The following is a 26,459-nucleotide window of genomic DNA, read 5'->3' as shown; positions in this document are numbered from 1 at the left end:
GCTGTGCGTGAGCCCACTCACGCCCACACACGGCAGCTCTGGGTTCTGCAGCTGTGTGGAGAAACCAAACCCACCCGCTCGCAAAGTCATATCAATGGCCCCCTTGCCCTGTGCCTGGTCCATGTACATGTCCATGGCCCCCTTGCCCTGTGCCTGGTCCCTGTACATGGCCATGGCCCCTTTGCCCTGTGCCTGCCAGTACATGGTGGGTGAGTGGCTGCGTGAGTAAGTGGGAGGCTCAGTGGACGCCTGACTGTGGGAGTACATGAGAAAGAGAGAGAGGGGTGAATGCCCAGAGGCGTGCACATGAGTGTGTGGGGCAGGGTGCAGGGAGTGGGTGCCTCACAGGGTGGGCAGTGGGCAGCTGGACTGAGCCCTTTTCCCACAACCTCTTTGCTGAGCTGTCCACTGCCCACTGCACGGCAGGGTGGTCTGGGCTCAGCATGCCAGCCCTAGGGAGCTGAGCCATGCCCCCTGGCATGGACCCCCAGAGAGGGCAGCAGTGGCCGACCCTGGCCTCTGGCCATTGCTTCCATCTGGATCCTTGGTCCCCACGAGACCCCAAAGTGGAGCAGCACAGGGGGCTTGGGTGCCCAGCCTGCCCCAGCCTCTGGTCCTGCAAGGGGGAGGTCTCCTCCCTCCATGTCTGTCGGGTGGCCCCCTTTAGGGTCCCAAGGGGATGTGGCTTCTGAGAGAGAGAGAGAGAGAGAGAGAAAGAGAGAGAGAGAGAGAGGTGTGGCTGTGGCTGGCAGAGCGGGCTGGGCTGTGCACTGCTGTGTGAGCGGACGCAGGCTGACTGGAACTTGCTCTCTGTCGCCCTGCAGCTGGTACTGTGAGTGTGGGTACCAGTAGCTGCCTCTCCCTGTCCCAACACCCAAGCCCTACCTCCGTGTTCCGACATCATTACATCCCCTACTTCCGAGGTAAGGCACGGGGCCACAGGCCCCCGCTGCCAGCGTCCGTGTGCTCACATCCTGTGTCCGCCGCATGGAGCCCTCTGTCGCACGCCCTGTGTGCCCTTCGCGCTGTGTGTGTGTGTGCATCCGGCCCCGTCACTGTCGGTGTGCAGTGTCCCCAGGAGAACAAACATAGGTCACTTGTCACATAAAGGAGTAGGGGGAGGGGCCAAGGCTGAGGGGCCTGCAGTCTGTCAGTGCCCAGTGAGAGTGGGCGGGACTGGGACTGACCAGCAGCACCCCCGGGGCTGGCCTGGGCTGCTCCCACCTGCAGCAGCGTCCTGCCAGGAGCTGGCAGGCTCCCACAGGGACTGACCTCACTGTGGTCAGTGAGGTCACAGACCATGGAAGCCCTGTCCCCCAGGAGACTGTTTTTGCTGGGGCCCTGAGGGTTGCACTCACGGCTCTAGCCCTTGATGCCAACAGTGAGGCATCAGCCTGTCGCAGCCCACCCAGATGCCCTCCTGGGATGCTGGTCCCCTGCAAGCATGCAGGGCTCACCAGGGAGGACTTGATTCCCGCCGTTCGTAGGCCACTCATCCTCCCTCTGCCCAGAGGTGGGAGGCTGCACATGGCTTCTCCCCGCCTCAGGGACCCCACTCTGGGCCAAGGACAGGCAGTGGACATGTGTTCCTTGTGCCTTTGCTGGCTCCACAGGCAGCCCCAAGCCAGAGCTGACCTTGGCAGCCCTGTCCTCCATGGCTGCTCTCTGAGTGTCTGCCAGCTAACTCTGAGCACCCCAGTGCTGTGGGGTTGGTGGATGAGCCCGTGAGGGGGCCAGGACAGGTAGCCCGGCTCCCCTGCAGGGAAAGAGGGTACAGAGGGCCTCCCTGCCAGGGCCCTGGCCCCCTCAGAGAGCATCCCTCCAAGTCACCGCGGCCTTGTAGTTGGCTTCCCTCCTTCGAAGCCAGCTCTGTCCTGGTGCCTTTCCAACTGCCTTAGCCTCCAGCTCCCTGGGTTCAGAGGTCCCTGGTGTCAGATGCTGGGCAGCCCCATGTCCCACAGTGGTGCAGCTCTCAGCGGGGACGTGTATAGTCCAAACTGACCTCTGACCTTTGAGGGACAAGCAGGTGTGGGCAGCAAGGGGAGTGAATGAGCTGGAGCCACTTGGCAGCGTGAGGAGGATGGCTGGAGGCTAGCAATCTAACACACACCAGGCCCCGCCTCCTCGGCCCCCAGGTGGGAGCCTCGTCCAGCATGGGTGACTGTCATGGGCTACACCCGCGCCATGCCTTGGCCATGACACTCTTGTGATGGCCATGGTTGTGAGCTGACCTCTCTCCGGGTTGCCTCAACAAGGTTCAGCAGGAGTCAACCCAGAGAGCTCCGAGTGCTGGAGTGGGGAACATGAGCCTAAGAGGAGGAAGGCCAAGGAGCAGGACTGTGGGCCCAGGGTGACCCGGGCATGCGCAGGCCAGCTGCTGTGAGTGACCGCCGAGGAGGGGCCGGCGGGAACAGCAGGCTCCATGCAGGAACCCATAACCGGAATGGTCCACAAGCAAGAGGCATGACCCCCCTCCCGCCTCTGCTGAGAGACCCGTGGGGGCAGTGGCTTCCAGGCCGTGGATTGCCACTGGCCGCAGTGACACCCTGAGAGAAGCAGCAAACAGGTCCCCTGAGGTTCCTTCCACAAAGCGGCCCCACCAGTGCCTCCCAGAACCACGTGGTTAGCAAAGACGAAGGAAGGCTGCAGAAGTGTCCCAGTGAGCGGACGTCTGGAAGTCCCAGGGGGTCCCCTCACATCCCCAGTGCAGAGAAGGGGCAGTCCATACCGGCAGGTGAAACCCCTGGAGCTGGCATGGAGGTGACACTGTCGGGTCAGGGAGCCCGCTGCTGGAACATTCCTCGAAGGGAAGGGGTTGAGCTGCCCCTCTGCTGATGCTGATAGCCAGTGGGTGCCAGCAGAGGTCAGACAGAGGCCCCTCCGGAAGAACTGGGAACCGCATCCCAAGGACTCTGTGGCTGTCAAAAGCCACCTCTCCCCCAGCCAGGCTTACCACGGAGCAGGAAGCTGAGCCCCACCTGGCGACAGGGACCTGGCCTCCACCTGCTTGGGGGCAGGCAGTGCATTTAGTTCCCAGGAAGGCAGAGGAAGGAGCAGCCACCAGTGCGGAGAAGGGATGGCGCGTAGCCAGCCGAGGGTTCCCTGGAGCCTTGGCGAGAGCTTCCCAGGCAGGGAGGCTAGAGGGAGAGATGCAGCCATGTCTCGGGCAGGGACAAGGTGGCAGAAGGAAGCAGCCCCAAGTTAGACCTCCCAGGGGCAGGTGTGAGGTGGGCCTGAGGGACCACTGTGGCTGCCAAGGCTAGACCCGGAGTCCCCTGGCCTTGGGCGCCCCAGGCATCTTAAGATGGCTGTGGCCCCCTCGGACAAGTATTCCTGCAGGCATACAGAGAGAATCATGTCTCTTCGGCGACACTGGCCTTGTGACCACACCCTCAGGAGAGACAGCTGTGATCAGTAGCTGGAGAGAAGGAGATGGGCCACTGGGGGCCAGTAGGCCCCGTCCAGAGCCCCACCCGAGGGTCCCCCAACCCTGGAGCCCATATGGGCACGTTCTGAAGGCCTCCGTGATGGTGTTCACTTGGCTCTGCTATGGGCTGGGCACAGCTGTGGTGGGCAGAAGGACCCTGGCTTCCTGGGCCTGGTGTCCCCGGTGCGAGACGCCTGCCGCCTGGTACCAAGAGGTGTAGGAGCCTGTTGTCTCAGGTTCTGGACTGTTCCAGAGTGAAGCAGTTCTGCAGTGGCTGTGGTGCTGGCGGGGAACGGCAGTGCCTGTGCCAAGCAGGACAGGTGCTGTAGGTTGCGTGGTCTGCTGGAGCTGAGTGCTGGCCCCCACATGTCCCACTCCTGCCGTGCAGCAGCCCGCTTCCCACCCCTGCCTGGCTCCCGGTTACCTCCTCCTTGGTCCACTGGGCTGCCCCGGGCAGATTTACTTGCAGGCCTGGCCAGTGCTCCCCTGCTCTTCTCTGTGTCGCTGCAAGGTCTCCAGAGGGCTGTCCACCGGTGCTGCCCGCTCCCCAGGGATGGGAGGAGTCTGGGGCTTCAGGAGTGTGTCGTTGACATGTGCCGTTCACCTCATCAATGTGTTCAGTGGCCATTGCGTCCTGTCCATCCTGTTACTCCCTGACAGTGTGTGGGGGCAGGTGGGCATTCAGTCAGGTGCCTGATGTGTGACATGGTAATCCAACTTGGTCCGCGAGAGAGGAGGGGCGAAGGCGCTGAGTGGCATGGTCCCCTGCCCTACTGGAGCGGGCTGGGAGGGGCCTTCATCCTGTCTCCGCCGGCCCTCGGAGGCAGCAGTGTCCTGCCATGTGCAGGGAGTTAGGGAGATCCGGGCCTGGCACTGGTCATGGCCCAGAGACCCAAGGGAAGGTGACCCAGGCCTACCACCAACCACACATCTGTCCCGCTGAGCAGAGCTGGACTTGAGGTTGGATTACCAGGTCACTGGGCCAGCCCAGTGCTGGGTAGGGCATTGGGCTGCTCCTCTGGGTGGCTGGGGGAACCCTGTGGATGCACTCATGTGCTGGAGACCTCTCATTTGCCTCCCCTCCCCTTCTCCACTGTCCTTGCCCTTCCCTCTGGAGGCAGTGAAAGTGGCCGGAGTACGCCCAGCCTCTCGGTGCTGTCCGACAGCAGGCCCCCCTCCTCCACCTACCAGCAGGCGCCACGCCACTTCCACATCCCAGGTAGGCCTGCGCTGTGCCTCAGCAGGCCTGGCTCCCCACTGAGCCTGCTCTCGCCCAACCGCCCAGGGTGGGTTTGCATGGTCCCGGACGGAGGGGTGCCACCTTCTCCCCACACACGGGGGCACATGTTTCTCATCCCTGGACAGATGGGGAGGGGCCGCGGCGCTGGCTGCCCCTGGGTGGCCTCAAGGCTTTGCTTGCTGCCTGCCCTGGTCACCTCCCGCCCTTGCCCTGTGGATGGAGGGCAGTGCCTGCAGGGGGTGCTTGGGTGGGCTTGGGCCTCCCGTCCCCCGGCTGTGTGACAGCTGCTGACAGAGGCAGCAGAACAGTGGCCATGCAGCTCACCTGCTTACCCTCCTGCCCCCCTCTCTTCTCTCTTCTCTCTTCTCCCCAGACTCTGGCATGAGAGATAACATCTATAGGAGGCCCCCCATCTACAAGCAGCATGGTACAGTTGGACTCCTCCCGTGCCTGTGGCGTGCCCCGCATGCTCCCGCATGCTTCCCTTGTCCTGTCCTGACCGTTCTGGGGTGGGAAGGGGCGGGGGCAGCAACAGGCCAGGGAGTGCAGACACTTCCCTGCACATACAGTGAGCACAGAGGTGCCCTGGGGCTGGGGTTGGCACCGCATCTCTGCTGCTGCGGGGGAAGCAGCCAGGAGCGTGCCTGAGCCTGGCCCAAGCTTCAGAAAGGAGGACTGGCCCAGCCACCAGGCCCAGGCTTTGCACCGTCTGGATGGCTGCTCGCCGAGATTGTCTCCACGGGGCTGCGCGAGGGGTGGGAAGGTGTCTCTTATCCCTCTGCCCTCTCGCCTCTACTGCCCGGGAGCCTTACCTGTCACAGGTGTGCAGGGCGCAGCTTGTTTGGACCTGTCAGTCAGCCATGGTAACAGGTGGCTGGCCCTGGGTCCCTGCTTCCTTCCCTGCAGGGCAGGACAGAGCCCCTGGCCCCACCCGCCTGAGCTGCTTGTGAGGACCCGGGGCTGCATGATGGGGGGCAGCTAGGGCACTGTGAAGGGCTGCGTGCCAGCCAGGGATCGGCACAATGGCGCCAGAGATGGGGAGTGCAGCACCCATCCTGGGCGTTCTGGGCAGGGCTCCCAGAGAAAAGGGCCTGTCCCACGCTGGCCTCTGGACAGCCACTACAGGGGAACCCCCACTGCTTGCTGATAAGTCAGCACGGTCGGTCGGTCGTTGTGAGGCAGGGCTTTGTGTCAGAGCCCTGCTGGTGGCAGTAAGCCTTGTGCTGGGCACGTTCCTTCCTCTTGCTAGCAAGGATGAATGGGGCCTCGAGGTTGTACAGGATGGTCACTGACTGCTCAGGGCAGGTGGGCGTGCGCTGAGCCCACCCCCAGCTGCAGGCGGGAAGGACACATCTACTTAAAACCCTTCCTGTCGCAGTTCCCCAGTGAACTGCCTGCCAGAGGAGCCAGGACGGAGGCAGCCTCAGTCACCCTGTGCAGGGCCCGTGGGAAAGGGCCGGGCAGTCAGGGCAGCAGGCCTGAGTGAGTGCTGCTGTCCAGGGCGCAGATCAAAGCTCCCTTCACCGATCCCGAGTGAGCACCAAAACCTTCCCCACTCCACACGTTGGGGTTTTGATTCTCTTACAAGATAGGTTTTACAGAGGTGCCAAGTGCCTGGCGGGGTCAAGGAATCAAACAACAGACGGCACCTGACTCAGCAGGCCACATGAACTGAGCATGCTCAGACCGGGTCCTGGGCTCCGGCCCCAGAACTGGGCTGTCCTGCACCACACTTTCTCCGCCTGGAGGGGTCGCTGTGTCCCCTGGGCTGCTCAGGTGGGGGCCTTCATAGACTCCCCAGGTGGGTGTGTTCCTGGCCCAGAACCTCAAATAATCCCAGAGGAAGCCTGGGGAAGAGCTGGTCCCGTGGTGGGGGTTGCGGAGAGGATGGTCAGTGAGGGAGAGGGGCGGCTGAGCCGCTGGCTGGGCCCGAGAGGCCAGCGCTGTGCTCTGTCTGACCCGGTGGCGGAGACCGCTGTCAGGGCATCCAGTGCCTTCCACTCAGTGACCCAAGAAGTACTTTTTAAAGCGGAGACCGCTGTCAGGGCATCCAGTGCCTTCCACTCAGTGACCCAAGAAGTACTTTTTAAAGGTTTACTTATTTTTAGTTGAAAGACAACTTTACAGAAAGGAAACACAGAAAGGGGTATCTTCCATCCATTGGTTCACTCCCCGAATGGCTGCAACAGGCAGAGCTGAGCTGACCCAAAGCCAGGAGCCAGGAGCTTCTTCCTCCCGGGCCTGAGGAGTAAGGCCCTGGAGTTAAGCTCTGTTTTTCCTCCAAGAGCCCCTTCCGGAGCTGGCACTGGGTACTGCAGCCGGAGCTCAGGCTGGTCCCAGCTCCACATGGGTGTTAGCAGGAGGGCTTCTGCCTGTAAGCCGCAGGGGCTCTGCCAGGACGCGGCAGAGATGGCTCCAGCTGCAGGGCTCTGGCCAGCGCCCTGGAGCCACACCAGCAGGAGGCCGCTGGAGGTCAGCATCACTGCAGGGGGCCAGGAGCGTGCGCTGTCCTTCTCAGCCAGTGCCCGTGCACAGCGCACAGCAGGTCAACTTGTCAGGCACCAGGAGCTACACAGCTTCCAGCAGCGCAGCCCCTGGCCATGCCATGGGATTCATCCCAGCAGACAGTGTGGATGGTGATGCTGCGTCTCCTCGTTGTCCCCGTGGGCCAGAGAGGACAGCAGGGGGCTGGCCGGGCATCGGGGCGTCATCTGGGCGTGTGTGCTACCCTGAGTCAGCGCTTGCAGGAGTGTTTACTCAGGACCTTCCAAGGAGCATCTCCATGACAACTCTGTACCTACCGAGGCTCCTACAAATGGGCAGGAGCTGCTGACTCTTCTTCTTTTTTAAAGATTTATTTTATTTTTTTATTGCAAAGTCAGATATACATAGAGGAGGAAGATCTTCCATCTGATGATTCACTCCCCAAGTGACCGCAACAGTCGGAGCTGTGCCGATCAGGAGCCAGAGGCTCTTCAGGGTCTCCCATGCGGGTGCAGGGTCCCAAGGCTTTCGGCCACCCTCGACTGCTCTCCCAGGTCACAAGCAGGGAGCTGGATGGAAAGCAGGGCTTCCAGGATTAGAATCGGCGCCCATATGGGATCCCGGCACTTTCAAGGCAAGGACTTTAGCTGCTAGGTCACCATGCCAGGTCCCTGGGACAGGAGCTTCTTTGGGTACCTGTCGACCTCTACTGCCCTGGCCTACAGGCTTCTGAAAGACCAGGGGCATTGTCAGGTGTGATTCTGCATGTCCCAGGCCCTCTGTGGGGGCAGGGCCATACAGGCTGGAGCAAGCAAGGGGTGACGGAGGGGGTGGGTGCAGAGAGCAAAGGAGTGAACCAGAGTGAGTGGGTGGATGAGAGGAGAGCTCAGGGGACGGGAGGGAGGGAGGGAAGAAACGGTGGATAGATGGGTGGGATCTGGATAAGGACAGGAGGGAGGAAGGGCGGATGGGCAGGTGGGTGAGCGGTTCAGTGGGCAGCTGACTGGCAGGTGGATGACTTGATGACTAGATAGGAATGAACTGTAAGGTGGAGCTGACAGGAAGGCAGGCCAGCCGGCTAGCCAAAAGGCTGGACACCTCAGGCTTTCACGGGGGTGCGTTCACAGGGGTTCCCCAGGGCTGCTCACTGGCAGGTGCATCTGGGCTCAGAGGGAGCTGCCTTGCTGGGTAGAGAAGCTGCAGGCGTGCTCTCTTTCTGGCCCCCATCCCCTCACAGCATGCTGTAGTCCATCCTCCAGCTTGCCTTGGGGTTCCCAGGGTTGTGTCCGTGGCTGCCCTGCACAGAGGGATCCCCTGGGGTCCTCACAGCAGGGGCAGTGGAACCCCGAGCAGGGAAGGAAGCGAGCCTGTGGTGTGCGGATCAAGCTGCCAGCTCCCAGAGGGTCCGCATGCTTTGATGGCACTGACTGCATGCGGAGGACCCTCAGGGAGTGGCTAGCTGCCCTGCTTGTGGGCCACCTGGGCAGCTTGGAGCCCCTGGAAGCCTGGCCAGCCTGTCCTGAGGTGTGAAGGCCTCCAGGTCACGGTGGCCTGGACACCAAGGGGGAGCTGCACCCCAAGAGCCCTCTGTTGTCTGCCTCTTGCAGTGTTTGGGGTGGTTGCTCCTGCACAGTTCCCTGGCTGTTTAGGACTGTGGCTCCCTTCTTCATGGCCAGGCCTCCTCTAGCAGGGACAGTGTCCTGGGAGATGCCAGAGTGGCCTCTGGCCTGACCGTGCTCCGGTGACCTGGCTCATGCGGCTGCTCTTTCCAGGGCTCTGCTGCCAGCCACGGCCATCGTGTGGGCACGTGTCTGCCAGGCGGCTCCCTGCTCCCTCTTCCTGCCTCCCGCCACCATGCAGAGAGCAGGGTTTCTGTCTTTGTGGTGGCAGTCAGACTCCCCTGGAGGAGGGAGGACCAGGCGGCCGTGGAGGAGAGGGACGTGAGGCTGTGTGGGACAGCATTGCTCAGTCTTGGTTTTGGCCTTATCCCATCAAGGTCCTGTAGCACAGTCCCCATTTTCCAAGCTCTCGGGCCTGGTGTCAGCTTTGGCCTTGGTCGTGCAGGACACAGGGCGCTCTAGAGGCCCGGCAGGTCCAGGTAAGACGCCAGCCTGGCCGGGCCCTGCCGGGCCGCGGTGCTCCTGGAGGGCTGGGGAAGGAGCCGGGCTGCTCTTGCTGCCTTGGTCTCTGCATGGGGGCGGTGTGGATGTGAAGTATGGCTCATGGGTCTTTACCTACTGAGGCAGGTGCTGAAGGAGGTCAGCGCGGCCTCGTGGGGAGTCGTCGGCCATCGTCACCCGTGACTAGAGGTCATCTCAGCCAAGACGAGTGACTCACCCATGCACACGCATTACACGTGCACCATGTGTCACATATGTGCACACACATGTACACATACATACCAGATGTACATGCCTGCCCTGTGAGTGCATACGCACATGTGGGAATACACATGCCCACAACACACACATGTACGCGTGCATGCCACAGGAGCACACAGACCCTCCTGACAGGCACTGCTGTCCCCAGGACCATCTGGTCACACTTTGTCACTTGATCCCTGCTCCTTGTGGGCCATGTCCGAGGACAGAGCCCAGTCACCATGTTGAGTTTGATGGGCAGCCAGGAGCAGGGTGGAACAGACGGGAGGACCTCTGTGGTCTCTGCCACCACCAGACCCCTGACCTTAGGCCAGCTGCCCCTCTAGCCCTGTCTCGGTCCCCAGGCAGGTGGAGCAGGTTGTGGCCTGCCCTCCCTAGCCTTGATCCCCAGGCAGGTGGCACAGGCGGCCATGGCCCGCCCTCTAGCTGAGCCTTGGTCCCCGGGCAGGTGGCACAGGCAGGTAGCCTGGGCCTAACACCTGCTGCTGCTTCCAAGTTCCCCTTTGAAGGTGAAGGTGTGCTGCTTAGTGGCCGCCTCTCACCACAGACACTCCCTGATGACTGACTTTGCCCCCATCCACACACACACACCTGCCAGGGCCATTATTCCCCTGGGAGCATCTCTGACCTGCCTTCCAGAAGGTTCTGGCCCTCTGGGCCTTTCCCGAGAGGGTTTTCTGTCTCAGAGTGCAGCCAAAGGGACAGCCCAGAGCACAGGACATCTTCACTTATGCATGGACTTTTTCCTTCCAGCCTCGAGGCGCTGGGATGGAGAGGACGGCAGCTTGGACCAGGACAGCAGGAAGGTACAGCAAGCGCTGACCCCCCTCAGCCATTCCTCCCTCACCTGGGGGGCTCCCACAGTCCCCCTCACCCTGGGGGGCTCCCACAGTCCCCCTCACCTGGGGGCTCCCACAGGGTTTATAGCACTCACCAGCCTCCTGAGAGCTGAGCCCATTGTTTCTGGCCCCTGCCCGTTGGCATGCAGACTGAGAACCCAGGACTGGGCAGGCTCACCTCATTCTCCCCTTCTGAGCCCCCTCCCTGAGCTTCTGGCTCCTCACCTGTGAAATGGGGCAACACCGGGCAGGTGCCCTGGGGGTGAGGTGGTTGGTGCACACGGGCTCGCACCAGTGACCCCATGAGAAGTGCACACAGCAGGGGTGTGTCGGGGGGCGGTCCTGGCCCCCAGGCGGCCTCCACAGCCCCCACCCTCACCCTCCTCTACAGAAGACCAGCTGGCTGCTGCTCAAGGGAGACTCGGACACGAGAACCAACTCGCCGGACCTGGACAGCCAGTCCTTGTCCCATGGCAGCGGCCCTGAGCGAGAGCCCATCCCGAGGATGCCGGGGGACCATTTCTGCTCGCGTGAGTGGTTCTTCTGAGGCACAGGGCAGCTCCGGGCGGCCCCAGGCCCGCGGCCCGGCTTGCTGGGAGGACCCTGAGAGTGAGCCGAGAGGCACTGCTGAGTCCTAAACACACGCGACAGCCACCCCGCCACCATCTCCCGGGACCCCCTGAGCGGACCAGGGAGCAGGGCCCCCGAGGTAGTTCCGGGCTGCTGGGTCGGGACTCAGGGTCCAATGCCCTCGAGTGGGAGACATGGTCCAGGTGGGCAAGTTCAGATGTGGAGTCGCTGACAGCCTTGCCCTTGTCCCCTGCGGGCCTGGACGGGGAACAGGAGTGCCTGCCTGCCTCTGGGGATGACAGGATCACTGAGAGGGGAGTGAGAAAGTTCCAGATGATGTCACTTGCTTAAAGATGCTGAAGGAAAACCCACAGCTCCCTGAAGTAGCCTCTGGGTCCAGGCTGGGGCCAAGCTGGAGCAGGGACGATGCTGGGGCAGTTCCATGTCCACATCCACGTTCAGTGGTCACCAGCTGCTGGGCCGGGCCCCTGGTTGCCTGTCTGGGGAGTCAGAGGTGACCTGCCTGGCCCGGGTCGGCACTCAGTCCGCCTCGGAGCTGTGACTGTCACCTCTGGAGGAGCCTGGGGAATTACAGTGCTGCAGATCAGCTTGGGTCACGTGTCTTGCTTTGGATGTCCCTGGCTGTCTCCAGCCCTGCCTAGGGTGCGTGTCTCAGAGCTGAGGTCAGCTTGGAGAGGGCTTCCGTGGAGGGTCTGGAAGGGCCAAAGCTGCAGGGTGGGACTGTTGGCATCTCCCTGCTGTCCCCCAGCCCCACCCTGCCCCCTGCTGCCGCCATGCTGGCCTCTGAGCTGGAATCACTGGCAGGGACAGTGGCCTTGTGCTGGCCTGTGCTTGTTCCTGGCGGTGCCTGTGTGTCTGGTCATGAGCTCAGGATGCTGATGCCTTGTCTGACCACACGCTGGATCTGGCAGTGTCCAAGTAGTCCCCCGGGGGCCAGGCAAGGAGTGTATGGGGACAGAGGGAGCATCTTCCAGCTTTTGGCCAGGCAGGTTTCACCCGCAAGCCTGGCTCCATCACCTCTGACCTCCGGGTGCTCTTAGAGGAGACCAACAACTACCCCAGTGATGTCCAGTGAAGAGTCCAGTGGGGCCGTGTGCAGGGGAAGCTGGGCTGGAGGTGTGCTGGCTCGGGGACCCTCCCTGTGCCCTCTCTGCATGCTTCCTCCTCTGCAAATGCCTGTGAGAGAGGGCCTAGGCCAGTGCCAGGCACAGGGCCATGGAGCCGGCCAGCCCTGTGGTGTTCAGTGGCTAGACTGGGCCTTCCGATCGTCAGGCTGCACGTGTGGCTGGCTGACCTGCAAACGTCCCTGCCTGTGTGGGACAAGCCAGGTGTGCATGCTGTCTGGGCAGCACCTGCTTCCCAAAGCTGTGACTGTCGAGGACTGCTGGTGGCGCTTGTGGGGAGCCACCATGTGCTTGAGTTCACATCGCAGCATGTGGCAATGGCCGTGGGTGCGGGTCAGTCGTGCTGAGCCGGGGCCTGCCCGTGTATGCAAGCTCAGCAGGATGCGAGCACCCGCAGTTGCGTCGTCTTCCCCCTAGGTCCTCCGTGTCTCACCACATCACCCCAAGTGGGGTTCCCCCTGCACCCCACTTCAGGAGCAGAGTGGCAGCCGCATGCAGCAGGATGGCGACACCCAGCAGCGGGCGCTCAGTAGGTGTTGGTTGAATTGGGATGCGTTGAATTCAACGGGTATCTATTGAGCCCTCGCTCTGTGCCAGACACTCTTCGGGGGCCGAGGGGGCGCAAGACCAGCACAGCCTCAGCCGGAGAAGCCAGCAGGGAGCCGAGCGAGGCAGACATGCTGGCAGGAGCAGCCTCCTGCCAGCACCCACCTGGGCGCCTCTGTGCCCATCGTGAGAGCTGGGATCCAGCCGTACCCCATCCAAGACACCGTCCGCGCCTGCCGGCTGGGGCTGAACTCACCAGTTAGTCATTGTTCCATTCCCCCTGCCTGCCTCCCATGCCGGCCTGCTGCCTGAGCACCTACTGTGTGCTGGACAGGTGAAGACACCCCCGTCCTGTGGGCTGACTCCCATTGGTACTGCCACGTCTTCTAGATGGGGGCTTGTATGGAGGAATCCATTTCGCCATGGGCTCTGTCCTCGCCCTTGGCAGCATCCCAAAGGTCTCCCAGGACTCACACCAGTGAGCCTGATGGCAGCGCAGAAAACAAAAGGGCTTGGGCCACACAGGTGAGACTCCTGACCTGGCCAGGTGGTGTGGCTCTTACAGCTGCCTCTGCAGCTGACCCTGCAGCTCCTCTGCTCCTGCCTTGGCCATTCCCTGGCTGGTCAGAGGCATGTGGAGAGGCTCTGAATTAGCAGCCGAGGCAGCACCAGGCATGGGGTGGAGGGATATCCCAGTATGGCCACTTGGCCCACTCCCCAGTCTGCAATGTCCCCATGTGTCCTGGCCTGCAAGGACCCCGTTGCCCTGGCCTAACAGTGGCCCCGTGCCCCAGCCATCGAGGTCCCTGTGTGCCCCGGCCTGCCAGTGGCCTCCATGTGCCCCAGCCATCAAGGTGCCCATGTGCCCCGGCCTGCCAGTGGCCTCCATGTGCCCCAGCCATCAAGGTGCCCGTGTGCCCTGGCCTAACAGTGGCCCCTGTGTGCCTCAGCCTATGAGGTCCACGTGTGCCCTGGCCTAACAGTGGCCCCTGTGTGCCCCAGCCATCAAGGTGCCCGTGTGCCCCGGCCTGCCAGTGGCCTCCATGTGCCCCAGCCATCAAGGTGCCCGTGTGCCCTGGCCTAACAGTGGCCCCTGTGTGCCTCAGCCTATGAGGTCCACGTGTGCCCTGGCCTAACAGTGGCCCCTGTGTGCCCCAGCCATCAAGGTGCCCGTGTGCCCTGGCCTAACAGTGGCCCCTGTGTGCCCCAGCCTATGAGGTCCACGTGTGCCCTGGCCTGCAAGGCCCCTGTGGACGCACCCATCTACTCTGTGACCCTATACTGCATGACCTAGTCAGGAGGGAGGGTCCCAGGGCCAGGGTCCCTGTGAATGTTTCCTCCTGGTTGCAGGAGGAAAGCTGGGGACACGGCCTCGCTGCTGGCCTGTGAGCCGCTGGCATGCTGCAGTGGGAAGTTGCTCTCCCTGGAAAACGTCACTCTGTGTCTGCCACCTGTTGGTCTCAGGACTGCACCGCGGGTGAGGGTGCACGAATCTGCGGAGGGGCAGCGCACGGCCCCCAGGAGGAGCCCATGCCCCTGTGGACAGGCCCACCAGGGCCTGTGAGAGGGCACAGCCCATTGACTCGCCCAGTGTGCCCCTCATGGTGCTGTGGAGTGACAGGCATGTGGCTGAGGTGCTAGGCAGCCCTGGGCAAGGATGCAGCTGAGATCCAGGAGGTGGTCATGGAGGGAGGGCCGAGTCTGGCACGACGGGGGGTGGACGGGTCTGGAACAGTGTGGAGTGGGAAGGGACATTGCAGCTGTGGCTGCGGGGCTAGGGAATGGCAAGGGTCCCGCATGGCTGGGGAATGCAGTGTGCATGGGTCGGGCAGGACAAGCTGGGCACAGCCTTTGAGTGTCCTCATGAGGACTCCAACCTGGCCTCCAAGGGCAAGAGAAGGTTCGAGGTTTTGAGAAGGGTTCCAACGTGATCTGCTCCATGCTGCAGCCTGATTTCAGGCAGGGAAGCAGGAGGGGCTTTTGCCATCTTCCAGGCTGGGGTCATATCCTGAGTGGCACATAGGAAGCTCAAAGGGATTGTGTACTGGGCAAAGGACGTGGTGGGAAAACAGAAAGCTAGGTGCAGATTGGGCACAGCAGGGCTGCCTGGGAGGTTGTTGCAGCGGTGCAGGGAGCAGCGGGGCTGTCGGGAGGCTGTTGCAGCGGTGCAGGGAGCAGCGGGGCTGTCGGGAGGCTGTTGCAGCGGTGCAGGGAGCAGCGGGGCTGTCGGGAGGCTGTTGCAGCGGTGCAGGGAGCAGCGGGGCTGTCGGGAGGCTGTTGCAGCGGTGCAGGGAGCAGCGGGGCTGTCGGGAGGCTGTTGCAGCGGTGCAGGGAGCAGCGGGGCTGTCTGGGAGGCTGTTGTGTTGGTGCAGGGAGCAGCGGGGCTGTCTGGGAGGCTGTTGTGTCGGTGCAGGGAGCAGCAGTCACCACCAGCAGGAGGCTGGGCTGTGTTTCATCTATGTCCCCCATGTGACAGGCAGCATTGCAGAAGGTCAGCTGGGGAGGATGGAAGGGGTGCTGCTCTGCCCAGGCCCAAGGTGGGTCCTGGCAGCCTGGAGCGGTCAGCACAGCAGGGGACATGTGTACAAGGGGCCAGTCCAGAATCTGGGGTGGACTTGGGCTGGCTGGAAGGCCTGATGTCTCACAGTGCCCAAGAGGCTCGGCCAAACCAGGCCCAGAGCAGGGCTTCCAGCCCCAGTCGGTGTCAATGCAAGGGTAAAGGGCTGAAGCCTCTGGGCTTTGAGGTGCCACCCCGTGCCTACTGCCAGAAGCACCGTCCCCTGCCCCAGGGCCAGGCCTGAGCTCCGTCCATGACCTTCTAGGTTCTCTCCCCGGGCCCTCCTTGTGGCCCCCACAGCCATGTCACAGCCTCTTCCTGATTACCACCGACCAGAGCTTTGAGTTCCTGTCACTGTGAGCAGCTTCCTTCCCTCCTGGAAGCCAGTGTTCCCCCTGGTTCCATGGGTTGGGCCGCCAAGAAAGTGTCTGGCAGTTTACCAAGGGGTGGGCAGAGGGTGCTATTCCCCCAGGGTTGAGTCCCAGCTTGGTACTCCCTGGTGACCTCCCTCTTGCTTGGTCCATAGGCCAGAGAAGGGCTGGAGGGGGAAGGGCTGTCCCAGCTTTGCCTTGCGTGGCTGGAGGCTCAGAGTACCCGAGCCTGCCCAGGTTCAGAGCTGTGGTCAGAACTCAGGGCAGCAGGGAGCCAAGGGCCCTGGGCTGGCTTGCTCGGCAGCTGTGCAGAGCAGCACAGCAGGGGACGTGTGCACAAGGGGCTGTGGGCCGCGTATCTCCTCCGGCCAGCACTGACAGGAGAGTTCTGAACACCAGGTTGTATTGGATCCACAGTCCGTGGGAACCCAGGCCCCACATACTCAGCCCAGACAGGGCAGCAGCCTGCTGGGATGGATGGATGGCTTCAAGACAGTCCAGGCTCCTAACGCGAGAGCCGGCTGGCCGGGACGGAGTCAGAAAGGCACTCATCATCCCGAGGACCTTGAAACTGAAGCAGCAAGAACCAGCGTCCTGATGCCGCCCGGCCCGACGTGCCGGTGGGGCTGCGTGGACTCCTGAGGCAGCCTGCGTAAAACGCTTCATCAAGAATGCCTGAGAAACGTCCCCAGAGATCTGTGAGTTACAGAAGCCAGCAGTCAAGTGGAAATGACACACGGAGCTGAGGAATACAACAGCTTTCTTTCTGTCTCTCCTGTCTATAAAAATCTGCCTTTCCAAGAAAAAAAATAAGATTTACAGAGAGGAGAGACACAAAGATCTGCCTGCTGCTTCACTCCCCAGATGGCCTCAGTGGCCAGAGCTGAGGCAATCCAAAGCCAGGAGCCAGGAGTTTTTTCTGGGTCTCCTACATAGGTTCAGGGTTCCAAGGTTTTGGGCCATCCTGGACTGCTTTCCCAGGCTACAAGCAAGGAGCTGGAAAGGAAGTGGAGCTTCCGGGACATGAACCAGCACCCACAAGGGATCCTAGAGCTTGCAAGGCTTTAGCCATTGAGCCATCGCACTGGGCTCAAAAAAATAAATTACAAAAATAATTACAAAATAGAAAAACCTGTACCTCGCCTTGGGGACCTATGAGATAAAGCTGTGTTATCCTCAGGTTCGCAAAGGAGAGGATAGAATGGGCTTGAAACAATGTTCAAAGGAGTAACAGCTGGAAACTTAGCAAGTTTTGGCTCAAAAGGCATAAATGCACAAGTCCAAGAATGGAGTGAAGTGCCGAGAAGGTGAATGGTGCAGGTGCAGGTGTGGCTGGAGGACACACCAAGTCCCGGAGGCAGCAGGGGCGGGGAGACACAGCCCTCCCCCCAACCCTCCGCCCCGGAGGAGCAAGACACGCGGCTAAGGGAGGACTGGACACGAGAGGAGACTGGGAGCTTCCGGTGAGAGCCAGCGGGGCGCATCTGATTCACAGGTGACCGCTGGAGCGGCAGGTGCAACGGATGCAGTGTGCTGAGCAGGCAGAAAACATGCCTGTCACAGTCCCGCAGTGGGGGGACAGGACAGAGTCGCCTCCGGGGTGGAAAGGCTTCCATACTGCACACCAGGTGGCTGAGTGCCAAGGCCAGCAGGCGGTCAGGGCAACTGGGGCTTTCCAAGCTGTGCAGGTGCCTGCCCAGTGTCACTGACCCCCACTGACCTGATGGGCGCACATGCAGCTGGGCACGTGCTAGGTCAGAGGCCGGGCTGCCCTGGCTCCCAGACCCTTGTGGGCTTCAAACACAGCAGACCCCGGTTCAGGAGCCCGGCATGGGTCACTCGGGGAAGTGCCCTGACAGCCACTCTGAGACGCGCTGCTCTGGTCCAGTGGCTCAGCAAGAGGGTCTGCAGATCCCAGGAGGTCCTCGTTCTGTGTACAAACCAGCAAGCAGAGCTTTGCTAGAGGGCCTTTGCGGTGGCAGGTCAGGAGGCATGTGGGGACTGCCGCTGGGTGGCCTCAGGCCGGTGCCTGGCTGTTACTGGCCCCTGCCTCTCTGGTTGGGCCATCTGGCAGGAGCAGCTTCTCAACCGACAGCGCGCAGCTCTGGCTGCGAGCCCCTCTGCCTGCCCAGCTTCCCAGCTCTCAGCTGTGTGTATGACGGGGCTGGGGTAGTGGTGGTGGTAGATAGTCTTGGTGGCAAGAGAGACTACGAGAAATGAAACACCCAACCTTGATGTTAAAAAGGGCCTAACTAGAACCTGCCAGAAACTCCCAGGATCTTCCATGGGCCTTGCTGTACCCACTGTGACCTTCATAGAATTTGTTCTGTGTCCTGGTGTGTGAGAGCCCCAGAATTCAAGGCAGCTGAGGGGACCTTGGCTCGGGAGCACGGCTGTCCTGGGAGGGTGGGGCAGCTGTATGTACAGCCCCGCCTGCCCCACCTGCTCCACATAGGTAGGCACGATCCTTGGTCAGTCCTGCACACGTACGAGGCCTGTGAGCCCTGGGTGACGTGAATGTAGGGGGCGGCCTGGTGGCTGCAGGACCTGCTGGACACAGGCCCTGTGCGTGGCGAGCCCTGCTGTGTGCCAGCACTGAGACAGGAACGCAAGGTGGAGAGGACATGGCACCTGCAAGAAGCTAGTGGTTAGGGCTTTAACCCAAGTCTGTGACTACCCTAGCCTTGTATGATTTTAGAAGCGATCAGCTCTCTCCCTGGGGCTGCTGTCCCTGTAGAGGCTGGCCCGGCTCCACCTGCTCGGCCTCTGTTCCCTGCTCTCCTGGTGGTGGTGAGGGAGGGGTGCCCGTGGGGCTGGGCTCAGGCAGTCAGGCTCAGGGCAGCACCCTCACTCTGCTCTCCTTGGCCGCTGCCCTAGGGACAGGAGGTTGCTGACAGTCCCCGGCCAGCCCTGCTCCCTTGGTCGGAAGCCCCGAGCCGTACCAGGCTGGGCCCTGGTGACAGAGCTTGCTGTATCTGTTGCAGGTTTCGCCTATTCCAAATCTGACTGTCTCCCAGGAGATGGAAGCAATGGCTTGGACCAGAGGGTAGGTACTTCCCCAGCACGCTGTGCTGGCCACACCCGCCAAGTCAGTGCATGCGTGAGTGCCTGTGGCTACTAGGGCGGATATGGCCATGCTCGCCCCTCTGTCCCTGCCTGCCCAGCCACTGCTCCCCTCCGCTCCGGCCACAGACCCCACAGGGGCCTGGGTGCGGGGTGCGGGGTGCGGGGCTGCTCCAGCCTCACCCCTTCCTCCTGGGGGTCGATGTCCTCAGACCCCACTAGCCCCAAGTCAGAAGTGTTTGGGGGACCGGCTCCCCCAGTCCTGAGGGTGCACGGCTCCTCCCCTTGCCAGGACACTGTCAGCCTGGCCCCTGTTTCCACTCAGCAAGGCCTTGTCAGGTACTGCGGGGGCCAGCCCTGTGCTGGAGAGCTGCTCCCATATGCCCCGTACCCTGATAAGGCCCTGCCTTGAGGAGAGCCTTGTGGGGCCAGAAACACCCCCTCTCAAGCATCACGAGTCCCCCTAGGTCTCTCTGTGTGAGCCAGGACCCGTTACCTCTCCAGTAAGGCCTCTTCAGAACCGAGGCCCCTGGTTGCCTGAGCCATTGTGGTCAACGGGGGCAGCCTCCAGGCATGGTGTGTCCCCATGAACGTTATCTCTGGGGGGCCAGCGCTTGTCTGCCCCCATCCCATGGGCTCCACCACACTGCCCCTTTTGCTCCCCAGAGCCTGGCTCCCAGCATGCCCGGGTCCCTGGGTCCCTGGCACAGGCACCTCTGGATAATTGGATCCTGGTAAACCTTTACTCCCACCTGCTGGCCCTGCGCCCATTCCCAAGTGGAAGCATGGGGGAGCTCCCCTGCTTCCCCTCCCACAGGGAACACAGAGGCTGGGAAGCTAGCCAGTATGCCCAGGACCCCTGCCCCTCCACACATGGCAGGCGCTCCCAGGTCCGGAGTGTCCTCGCCTGGAATGCCTGTTCTCTAACCTGGTGGTCAGTGGTCTGGGCCAAGCCACAGTCCTTAACCCCTGCTGTCCCAAGACCAGGCCTGGGCGCTCTCCTCTAGGCATGGAAGGAAAGGGTGAGGCTGGGGTTCCTCACGCTTCTGATCTGTGTGGCTACCTCCCGTGACACAGGCTGCACCTACAGTGTCACAGCCAAGGGCTTGGTCTTCAGATTCTGAGTGTGGCCAGCTGGGGCCAGCCTGGGCCAGGGTGGTGGCTCTGTCCCCTCCTGCAGCTGTGGGAGACAGCAGCTGGTGACAGCCTGTGAGAGCACCGCCCTGCGGGCCTGCTGATCATACAGCCAGTGCCGGCCAGCAGGTGGCTGCTCACCAACGGAGGGTACCTGGGGGACTCCGGGGGCTTCTGATTACCCTGCCTTGAGATTCCTGTCCCTGCCAACATCCCTTGGGCCTCTTCCCCTGCCTGCCCCCGCCTTGTATGCTGTTTGCCTAGTTCAGGCTGAAGAACCTGGTACCTGGTATTTCAAGTGACCGTCGAGGCATGGGCAGCCCCTGGACTCTGGCCCCGGCCCGAGAGGCCCCTGGGTGCTGGTCCCGTGGTCCTGCTGCTGGCCTGGGGTGATCTACAGTTCCTATCCCATGGCATCTCCGTTGGTACCTCGGGAACGGATGCTTGAATGGCCTGGAGGGCGACAGGAGACACGGGGACAAGGAACCTGTGAGCACCATTTCACACAGGAGTCAGGCAGGAAATGACAGGAGGGAATTGTAGGGAAAGAAAGAGCCGTGGGTGAGAAGAGCCCTCAGGGTGGCCAAGGCAGAGGAACCCACGGCCAGTGATGGAGACAGGGAGAGACAGGACCACCTGGCTTGTTCCCAGGATGTAAGTCTAAGTCCCACGTGTCCCGGAGGCCTGACCTGGAATGTGGGAGCTGGGGGCAGGGCAGGGCCTGCCCCGGGGCTCTCTGTGGCTGAGGCAGCCGGCTGCTGCTCTGGGAACAAGGGGACGGGCCCTGGCTCGGGCGGACACTGTGCCAACTCCCAGGGTAAGTGTCATTGCGTGACAGTCTGCCTCTCGGTGTGCCCTGCCCAGGAAAAGGCAGAGGCTAGGGTTAGGTGTGGGTCAGCGAGTCGCACAGGCTGCTGCAGGCACAGCCAGTAAGCTGCTGGCAAAGGATCACACATCCCAATAAGGATGAAGAGAAGCTTACAGCAGGTGGGGGGAGCAGCGTGGCGCTGTGGCCGGCTGGTGGCGGTCACGGCAGGTGGGGGGAGCAGCGTGGCGCTGTGGCCGGCTGGTGGCGGTCACGGCAGGTGGGGGGAGCAGCGTGGCGCTGTGGCCGGCTGGTGGCGGTCACGGCAGGTGGGGGGAGCAGCGTGGCGCTGTGGCCGGCTGGTGGCGGTCACGGCAGGTGGGGGGAGCAGCGTGGCGCTGTGGCCGGCTGGTGGCGGTCACGGCAGGTGGGGGGAGCAGCGTGGCGCTGTGGCCGGCTGGTGGCGGTCACCAGGGAGGAGCAGAGTTCGCAGCAGACAGGGGCATTGATGCTCCGGGTGAAGGAACCATGGAGGAACACAGTCTCAGGATTCAAATCCAAAATGCCACGTGCCGATGCCAGCTACCTTGGGAAGCAAGAATGTGACTCGAATGTCGTTCTTTCGAATATGCGAATCTGTGAACGACAACAAAAATGTTTTTAAAGAGGTTAATTCATTTGAAAGGGTGACAGGAAGAGAGGGAAAGGCGGAGAGACAAAGAAAGAGAAAGCAGTCTTCTATCTGCCAGGGCTGGGCTGGAGCAGGAAGCAGGAGCTACCACAGGTCTGCTGCGTGTGTGCAGGGTCCAGGCACCCGGGCCGTCACCTGCTGCTGTCCCAGGCACCCGGGCCATCACCTGCTGCTGTCCCAGGCACCCGGGCCATCACCTGCTGCTTTCCCAAGCCCTCAGCAGAGCAGCAGGACTCAGCCTGCAACTAGGCAATGCTAGCAACGGCTTAACCCAGGATGCCAACCCCTAGCTGAACAGTGCTCAGTCACATAGATAGATGGGAAAATAGATACCTGCTGAATCAGCTTTTCACATGTTCCTGAAACATCCACAGCAATGTTTCTGTATGTGGCTATGAAGAAGAGCTTCCTGAGTTAGTCTCATACATGGGGAGAACACGTGTGTCAGCCACAGTCAGCCCCAAGTGCAAGTCCCCGGCTGTGAGGTCTGAGTGTGGCCCTCGCCTGATGCAGGTGTGAGGTTGCAGCTGCAGCGCGTGCTTCCAGCAGGGCGCAGCCGGGCTCCAGCCTTCAGGCCCATGTGCTCTCTCTGGGATGTTGGGCACACTCCTCATGCCCTTCCAGCCTCAGCTGGTGACCATGTGGTGGTACTTGCCCCCTCCCAAGAGCTCATGCAGTGTCCACATGGCGCTGCAGAGACTTGAAGTAGACTCATTTCTCTGCTCCCCACTAGTGTCTCTCTCAGCCTGGAAGTCCAGAGGAAGCTGGTTTTGCTGCTGGGAGATGGTCTCCAGCTACCCAGGGTGCAGGTGGTGACCTGGGAGTTGGTCAGCCTGTGAGTCAGGACAGTGAGCACCAGGGGGCAGCATTTCCTTTGCAGGCAGCAAGCTGCCAGGGCAAGTTTGTCCGCCTTCCTGCAACAGTGGACAACAGGCCCCCCGGGGGTGTGAGTCTGTGCACAAAATGCCTCAGGAGTTGTTCTTGAAAACTCTGAAGGTGAAGTGGCGGAGGCGAGAGGCCGTGGTTACCAAGGCACGTGTCCAGGGCTAGAGCAAGGCAGCAGGCACCCAAAGGCTGTATTCTGGGCCAAGGTCACCTTTGCAGAGACCCCTCCCCCCCAGGCAGGCAGGAGCGAGGCAGCAGACACATGAAGAAAGACCCACTCCAGCCCTCCCTGCACACTCACCCCTGGGCGCCTGGCCCCACCGGCTGTGTCTGCATCAGGGCTGTTCCAGCTGGGCTGTAGACCGGCTCCTGCACCATGACGCCCCACTCCTTGCCTCTCCCCTGCTGAGAGCTGCTCTCTGTAATAGTACCCATGGGCTTGGCCCCTCTCGAGCTCAGCCCTCCGCTGACTGGCCCTAGTGGCCTGGTTCCCCCGCACACCCACACCCTTCTGGCTGCTTAGCTCCCTGCCTTGAAACAGGAGCCCGGTACTTGATGTCAGAGGCGCTGGCCGAGATCCCTGACCCCGTTTCAGACCCTGCACCGGGGCGGAGGGAGGAGGCTGCACACAGAGGTGGGGCCTGGTCAGCGGGAGCCAGTGGGGAGCAGGGGCCAGGCAGAAGCCTTAGAGTGGCGTGGAGGCCTCCATGCAGGAGTGCAGGATGCACAGGTGGTCCTTTCGTGGTAGTGCTGAGTGTACATGCTGCGGGCAGAGGAGGAAGGCTCCAGAGCGGGTGGGTTGGGGGTGCCTGGCTCCACAGCCTCCGGAGTGAGGGATGCCCAGCCAGTCTGAAAAGCAACATACCTAGCTTCATGCCAGGGACTGCACAGCCAGGGGCTTTCGGTCCTCAGAGCTGCGGCTGGTGTCCCTGGTCCCCAGGGAGGAGGCCACCTGCCCCGATCTGGTGTCCCTGGTCCCCAGTGAACAGGCCACCCCACCCTGATCTGGTGTCCCTGGTCCCCAGTGAACAGGCCACCCCACCCTGATCTGGTGTCCCTGGTCCCCAGTGAACAGGCCACCCCACCCTGATCTGGTGTCCCTGGTCCCCAGGGAGGAGGCCACCTGCCCCGATCTGAAACTCAGCCAGGGAGGTGCTTTGTCTTTACACACAGCTGCATGTGGCATTGTGGCTGCAATCCAGGAACTCAGAGGACAGAGTCACAGAGTGGATGTCACTTACATAGGACCCTGTGCCCATCTGACATGTTGCAGGGCCCAGAGGACATGTGGTAGAGCTGGGCCGGCCCAGCTGTGAGGCAGCCAGCTGTGGCCACTATGTTGGAGAGGGAGCAGGCCCAACCGCAACCTCCATGGAGACGTGGTGCTGTGAGCAGACAGCACAGGGACAGGCACCCAGGAGCTCCCCTCACAGCTGGCACCCAGCATGGCACCATGCAGCTGCTCCCTCCATGCTGGCCGTGGGAGGCCCGAGACACGTGGGGGATGTCACTGCCTACCCCCCAGCCCCTCGCTCTCGCTTTCTGCATCCTCTCTTCTTTCTCTTCCAGAATGCCAACCTGGCCCCTTGTGGAGCAGACCTGGATGCCAGCTGGGGCACACGAGGTACATACGCTGGGGACCCCTGAGGGTCTCTCGCTGGGGCAGGGGCCTGTCGGTGCTCCCTCAGCCTCCTCTGACGCAGGCCATGCCACTGGAGGCCGGCTCGCTTACCTGCCTCTTCTGCGTGGGCGCCCGCTCCTCCCAAGGAACACAGTGCCTCACTCAGCACGTGGGGCACAGCCACAGGGTGTGAGCCTGGCAGATGAGCCAGACCGTGTTCCACCCTGCTTGCCTGGTGGCCCCTGGCCCGTCCAGTGGTACTGTGGCCTCCAAAGCTGGAGGGGGCCTGGGGCTGAGCCACGCACACCTGCTCGCTGCTGGAGCATGCAGCAGCCTTGCCCACAGGCACTGCCCCCTCTGAGGCACTCTGCATGGCTCTGAACGTGCCCGTGAGCGGGCTCATGGGGCACATGCGGTGTGGGGTGTGCCATCCGTGCTCTGTGGGTTCCCTGACAGCTTAAGAAGACACTGAATCTGGAAGACAGCATTGTGGCAAGCGGGCTGCCGAGCTCAGGAGCTTAGAAAGGAGTGGACAGGGGATCAGGCAGTGGCCTGGACATTAAGTGCTCGGCAGGAAGCGTCTTGGTTGGGTGGCCCTGACTACCAGGCGGTAATGTCACGGCCGAGCAGGGCATGTCCGCTTCCCATCTGGCCTGCAGCCTCCTGACCCTGCTCCCCTCCCTGCAGCCCAGGACTAGAGCCTGCTCGGGGTAACGGGTGGGGTACTGCCTGGCCCGGCAGGCAGGCGTGGGAGTGGGGAAGGCCCACCTCTGAGACAGTCCCTTGCACTTCTGACCTGCCGTGGCTCTTTGTCTTACAGAGTACAAGGTAAGACCTCGAAGCGCCCTGCCACTGCTGCCCTGGTAGCCAGTCCTCTTCTGTCCTGCTTCCCTTGCTGTGCGAGTGTGCACCCAAGCTGACCTGTGGCTCTGGTGCCAGCACATGCCTGCACCCCGAGGTGAGCCCACTGTCTCCTCCCGGACAGGTCTACCCTTATGACGCCCTCATCGTCACCAACCGAATCCGCGTGAAACTGCCCAAGGACGTGGACCGGACGAGACTGGAGGTATTCAGGATGGGGGGATCCGGGGGCAGGGCTACTTTCTGCTGTGTGAGTCTTGCCGGCACCTCGACTGAGGGTCCCACTCTCAGGCCCCTAGAGTCTCCTGGGGGAACAAGATGTGGCAAGATGGTGCGCTGGCTGGGTGGCAGTGAGGGGCTTGGCCTGATGGTAGCAGCTGTACAGCCTCCAGAAGGGGCAAACTTCACAGACTCCCGTGTGAATGCGCTTACGCTTGTCAGGAGTGACAAGGCCAGTGGTGGGCAGCTGGCTCCAGAGAAGGGGGTCAGTACTGAGGAGGGCTGGCAGAGATCTGAGTGCATGCTCCTACTGTGCATGCCAAGGCCCTGAGGGCTGTGCATGGCACCCGAGTGCGTGCTCATACTGTGCGCGATCAGGAAGCATGGCCTGGAGGGAGGCGTGTTGAGCCAAGACCAGGGGCTGCTGACTGAGCTGGGACAGGGGGACCTAGCAGGCAACACATGCGTCTGTCTATTGTCTGCATTCAGGAGGAGCTCAGGATGGACAGGACTTTGGTGGCAAGGAAGGGTGGCATTGGGCAGGTGTTCCAGGCCAAAGCTGTGAGCCAAGGGCAAGACTTGTCCCAGGAGGGCGGGCAGCTCGCACAGGGAGTCCCCTGATCAAGTACCTTTGAGCCTTTGACATGAGGTGTGCCATGGGGGGCAGGGAGACACCCAGGGCTGGGGCGACAGAGCCAGGTGTCTAAGAGCCTTCCAGGGAGCCCGTACCTGGGCATCAGCTTGGGCCGCAGGGAACCCCAGGAGCAGGGCTGAGCAGGAGCTACTCTGGGGACTGCCTGGAGGCCCCTATTCACACCTTTGAGCAGGGAGTCTGTCCCCCAGCCTAGGATGGCCCCCAACACACCCACGTCCTGCTGCTGCAGCGCAGCCGGCCAGGAGGGAGCCGGACACACGCCCTGGTAGGCGCTGCCCTCTGGCTCTGAGGCCGCAGTGGGAAGGCTCCTGTGTGTTTCTACCAGGAGAAACAGGGTTGCTTTTCTGATACAAAACCAAACCCTGACTATTGGAAGCAGCCGGGCAAATACAAGGAACCTACAACCCTTGGAATTCCCCCACCCAGTCTGGAGCCGGCTGACCCTGGCTGACCTGCTTCCCAAAACCTCGGCACAGACACGGCAAAAAGCGAATCCCGGGGTGGATCCCCGGGCACATGCCGGGCAGGCAACTGGCGTCCCGCCGTGCCCTGCACATTGGCCGTGCCAATGAGGTGGATCTGCCTGCCCGGGTGGGTGGGTAGGTGCTTGTCTTGGCACCAGGAAGAGTTCAGATGGGACGTACAGTGCAGTAGCGGGGTAGCAAGGTGAGATGGGGCAGGGCACTGGCCAGAACGCATGGACACTTGTCCAGACAACCCAAGGAGGAGGGAGGAGGGGGCAGCGAGAGGGCGGGAGAAGAAGGAGAGACAGCATAGTGGTAGTGGGATGGCAAGGTGCGGGGGGCAAGGCGTCCGTCAGAGCCCCCCGTCCCTCAGAGCACCTATCCAGACTGAGCCCAAGGTGGGGGATAAGGAAGAAGGGAGTAGGGGAGAGAGCCAGAGAAAAGAGAGTAAGGAAAGGAGGGAAGGGGGAAGGGAGGGAGAGAAGGACAGAGAGGGGGAGG

General features: G+C 62.2%; 1 protein-coding gene across 4 annotated transcripts in view; it reads left to right on the top strand.

Moving 5' to 3' along the window:
- Window positions 1-26,459, top strand: part of ABLIM2 (actin binding LIM protein family member 2) — an 83,336-nt gene that overhangs the window by 52,293 nt on the left and 4,584 nt on the right. Inside the window, exons 13-21 of one of the 4 annotated variants that reach the window (XR_009246315.1) lie at window positions 825-923; window positions 4,545-4,646; window positions 5,041-5,094; window positions 9,148-9,249; window positions 10,286-10,338; window positions 10,763-10,901; window positions 18,545-18,606; window positions 23,708-23,762; window positions 24,745-24,825. Coding sequence is in view for 1 of the 4 variants with exons in the window: in XM_058670318.1 (XP_058526301.1) it covers window positions 825-923; window positions 4,545-4,646; window positions 5,041-5,094; window positions 9,148-9,249; window positions 10,286-10,338; window positions 10,763-10,901; window positions 18,545-18,606; window positions 24,745-24,825 (692 nt within the window). In the remaining 3 variants the exon portion in view is untranslated. The remainder of the gene's footprint in view (window positions 1-824; window positions 924-4,544; window positions 4,647-5,040; window positions 5,095-9,147; window positions 9,250-10,285; window positions 10,339-10,762; window positions 10,902-18,544; window positions 18,607-23,707; window positions 23,763-24,744; window positions 24,826-26,459) is intronic. The other 3 variants (XR_009246316.1, XM_058670318.1, XR_009246317.1) reach the window with 3 other exon arrangements.

This window comes from Ochotona princeps, chromosome 11, assembly GCF_030435755.1.
Source record: "Ochotona princeps isolate mOchPri1 chromosome 11, mOchPri1.hap1, whole genome shotgun sequence".
Classification (NCBI taxonomy): domain Eukaryota; kingdom Metazoa; phylum Chordata; class Mammalia; order Lagomorpha; family Ochotonidae; genus Ochotona; species Ochotona princeps.
Note: the sequence above shows the minus strand (reverse complement) of the source record. Positions and strands in the feature narration are given on the sequence as shown.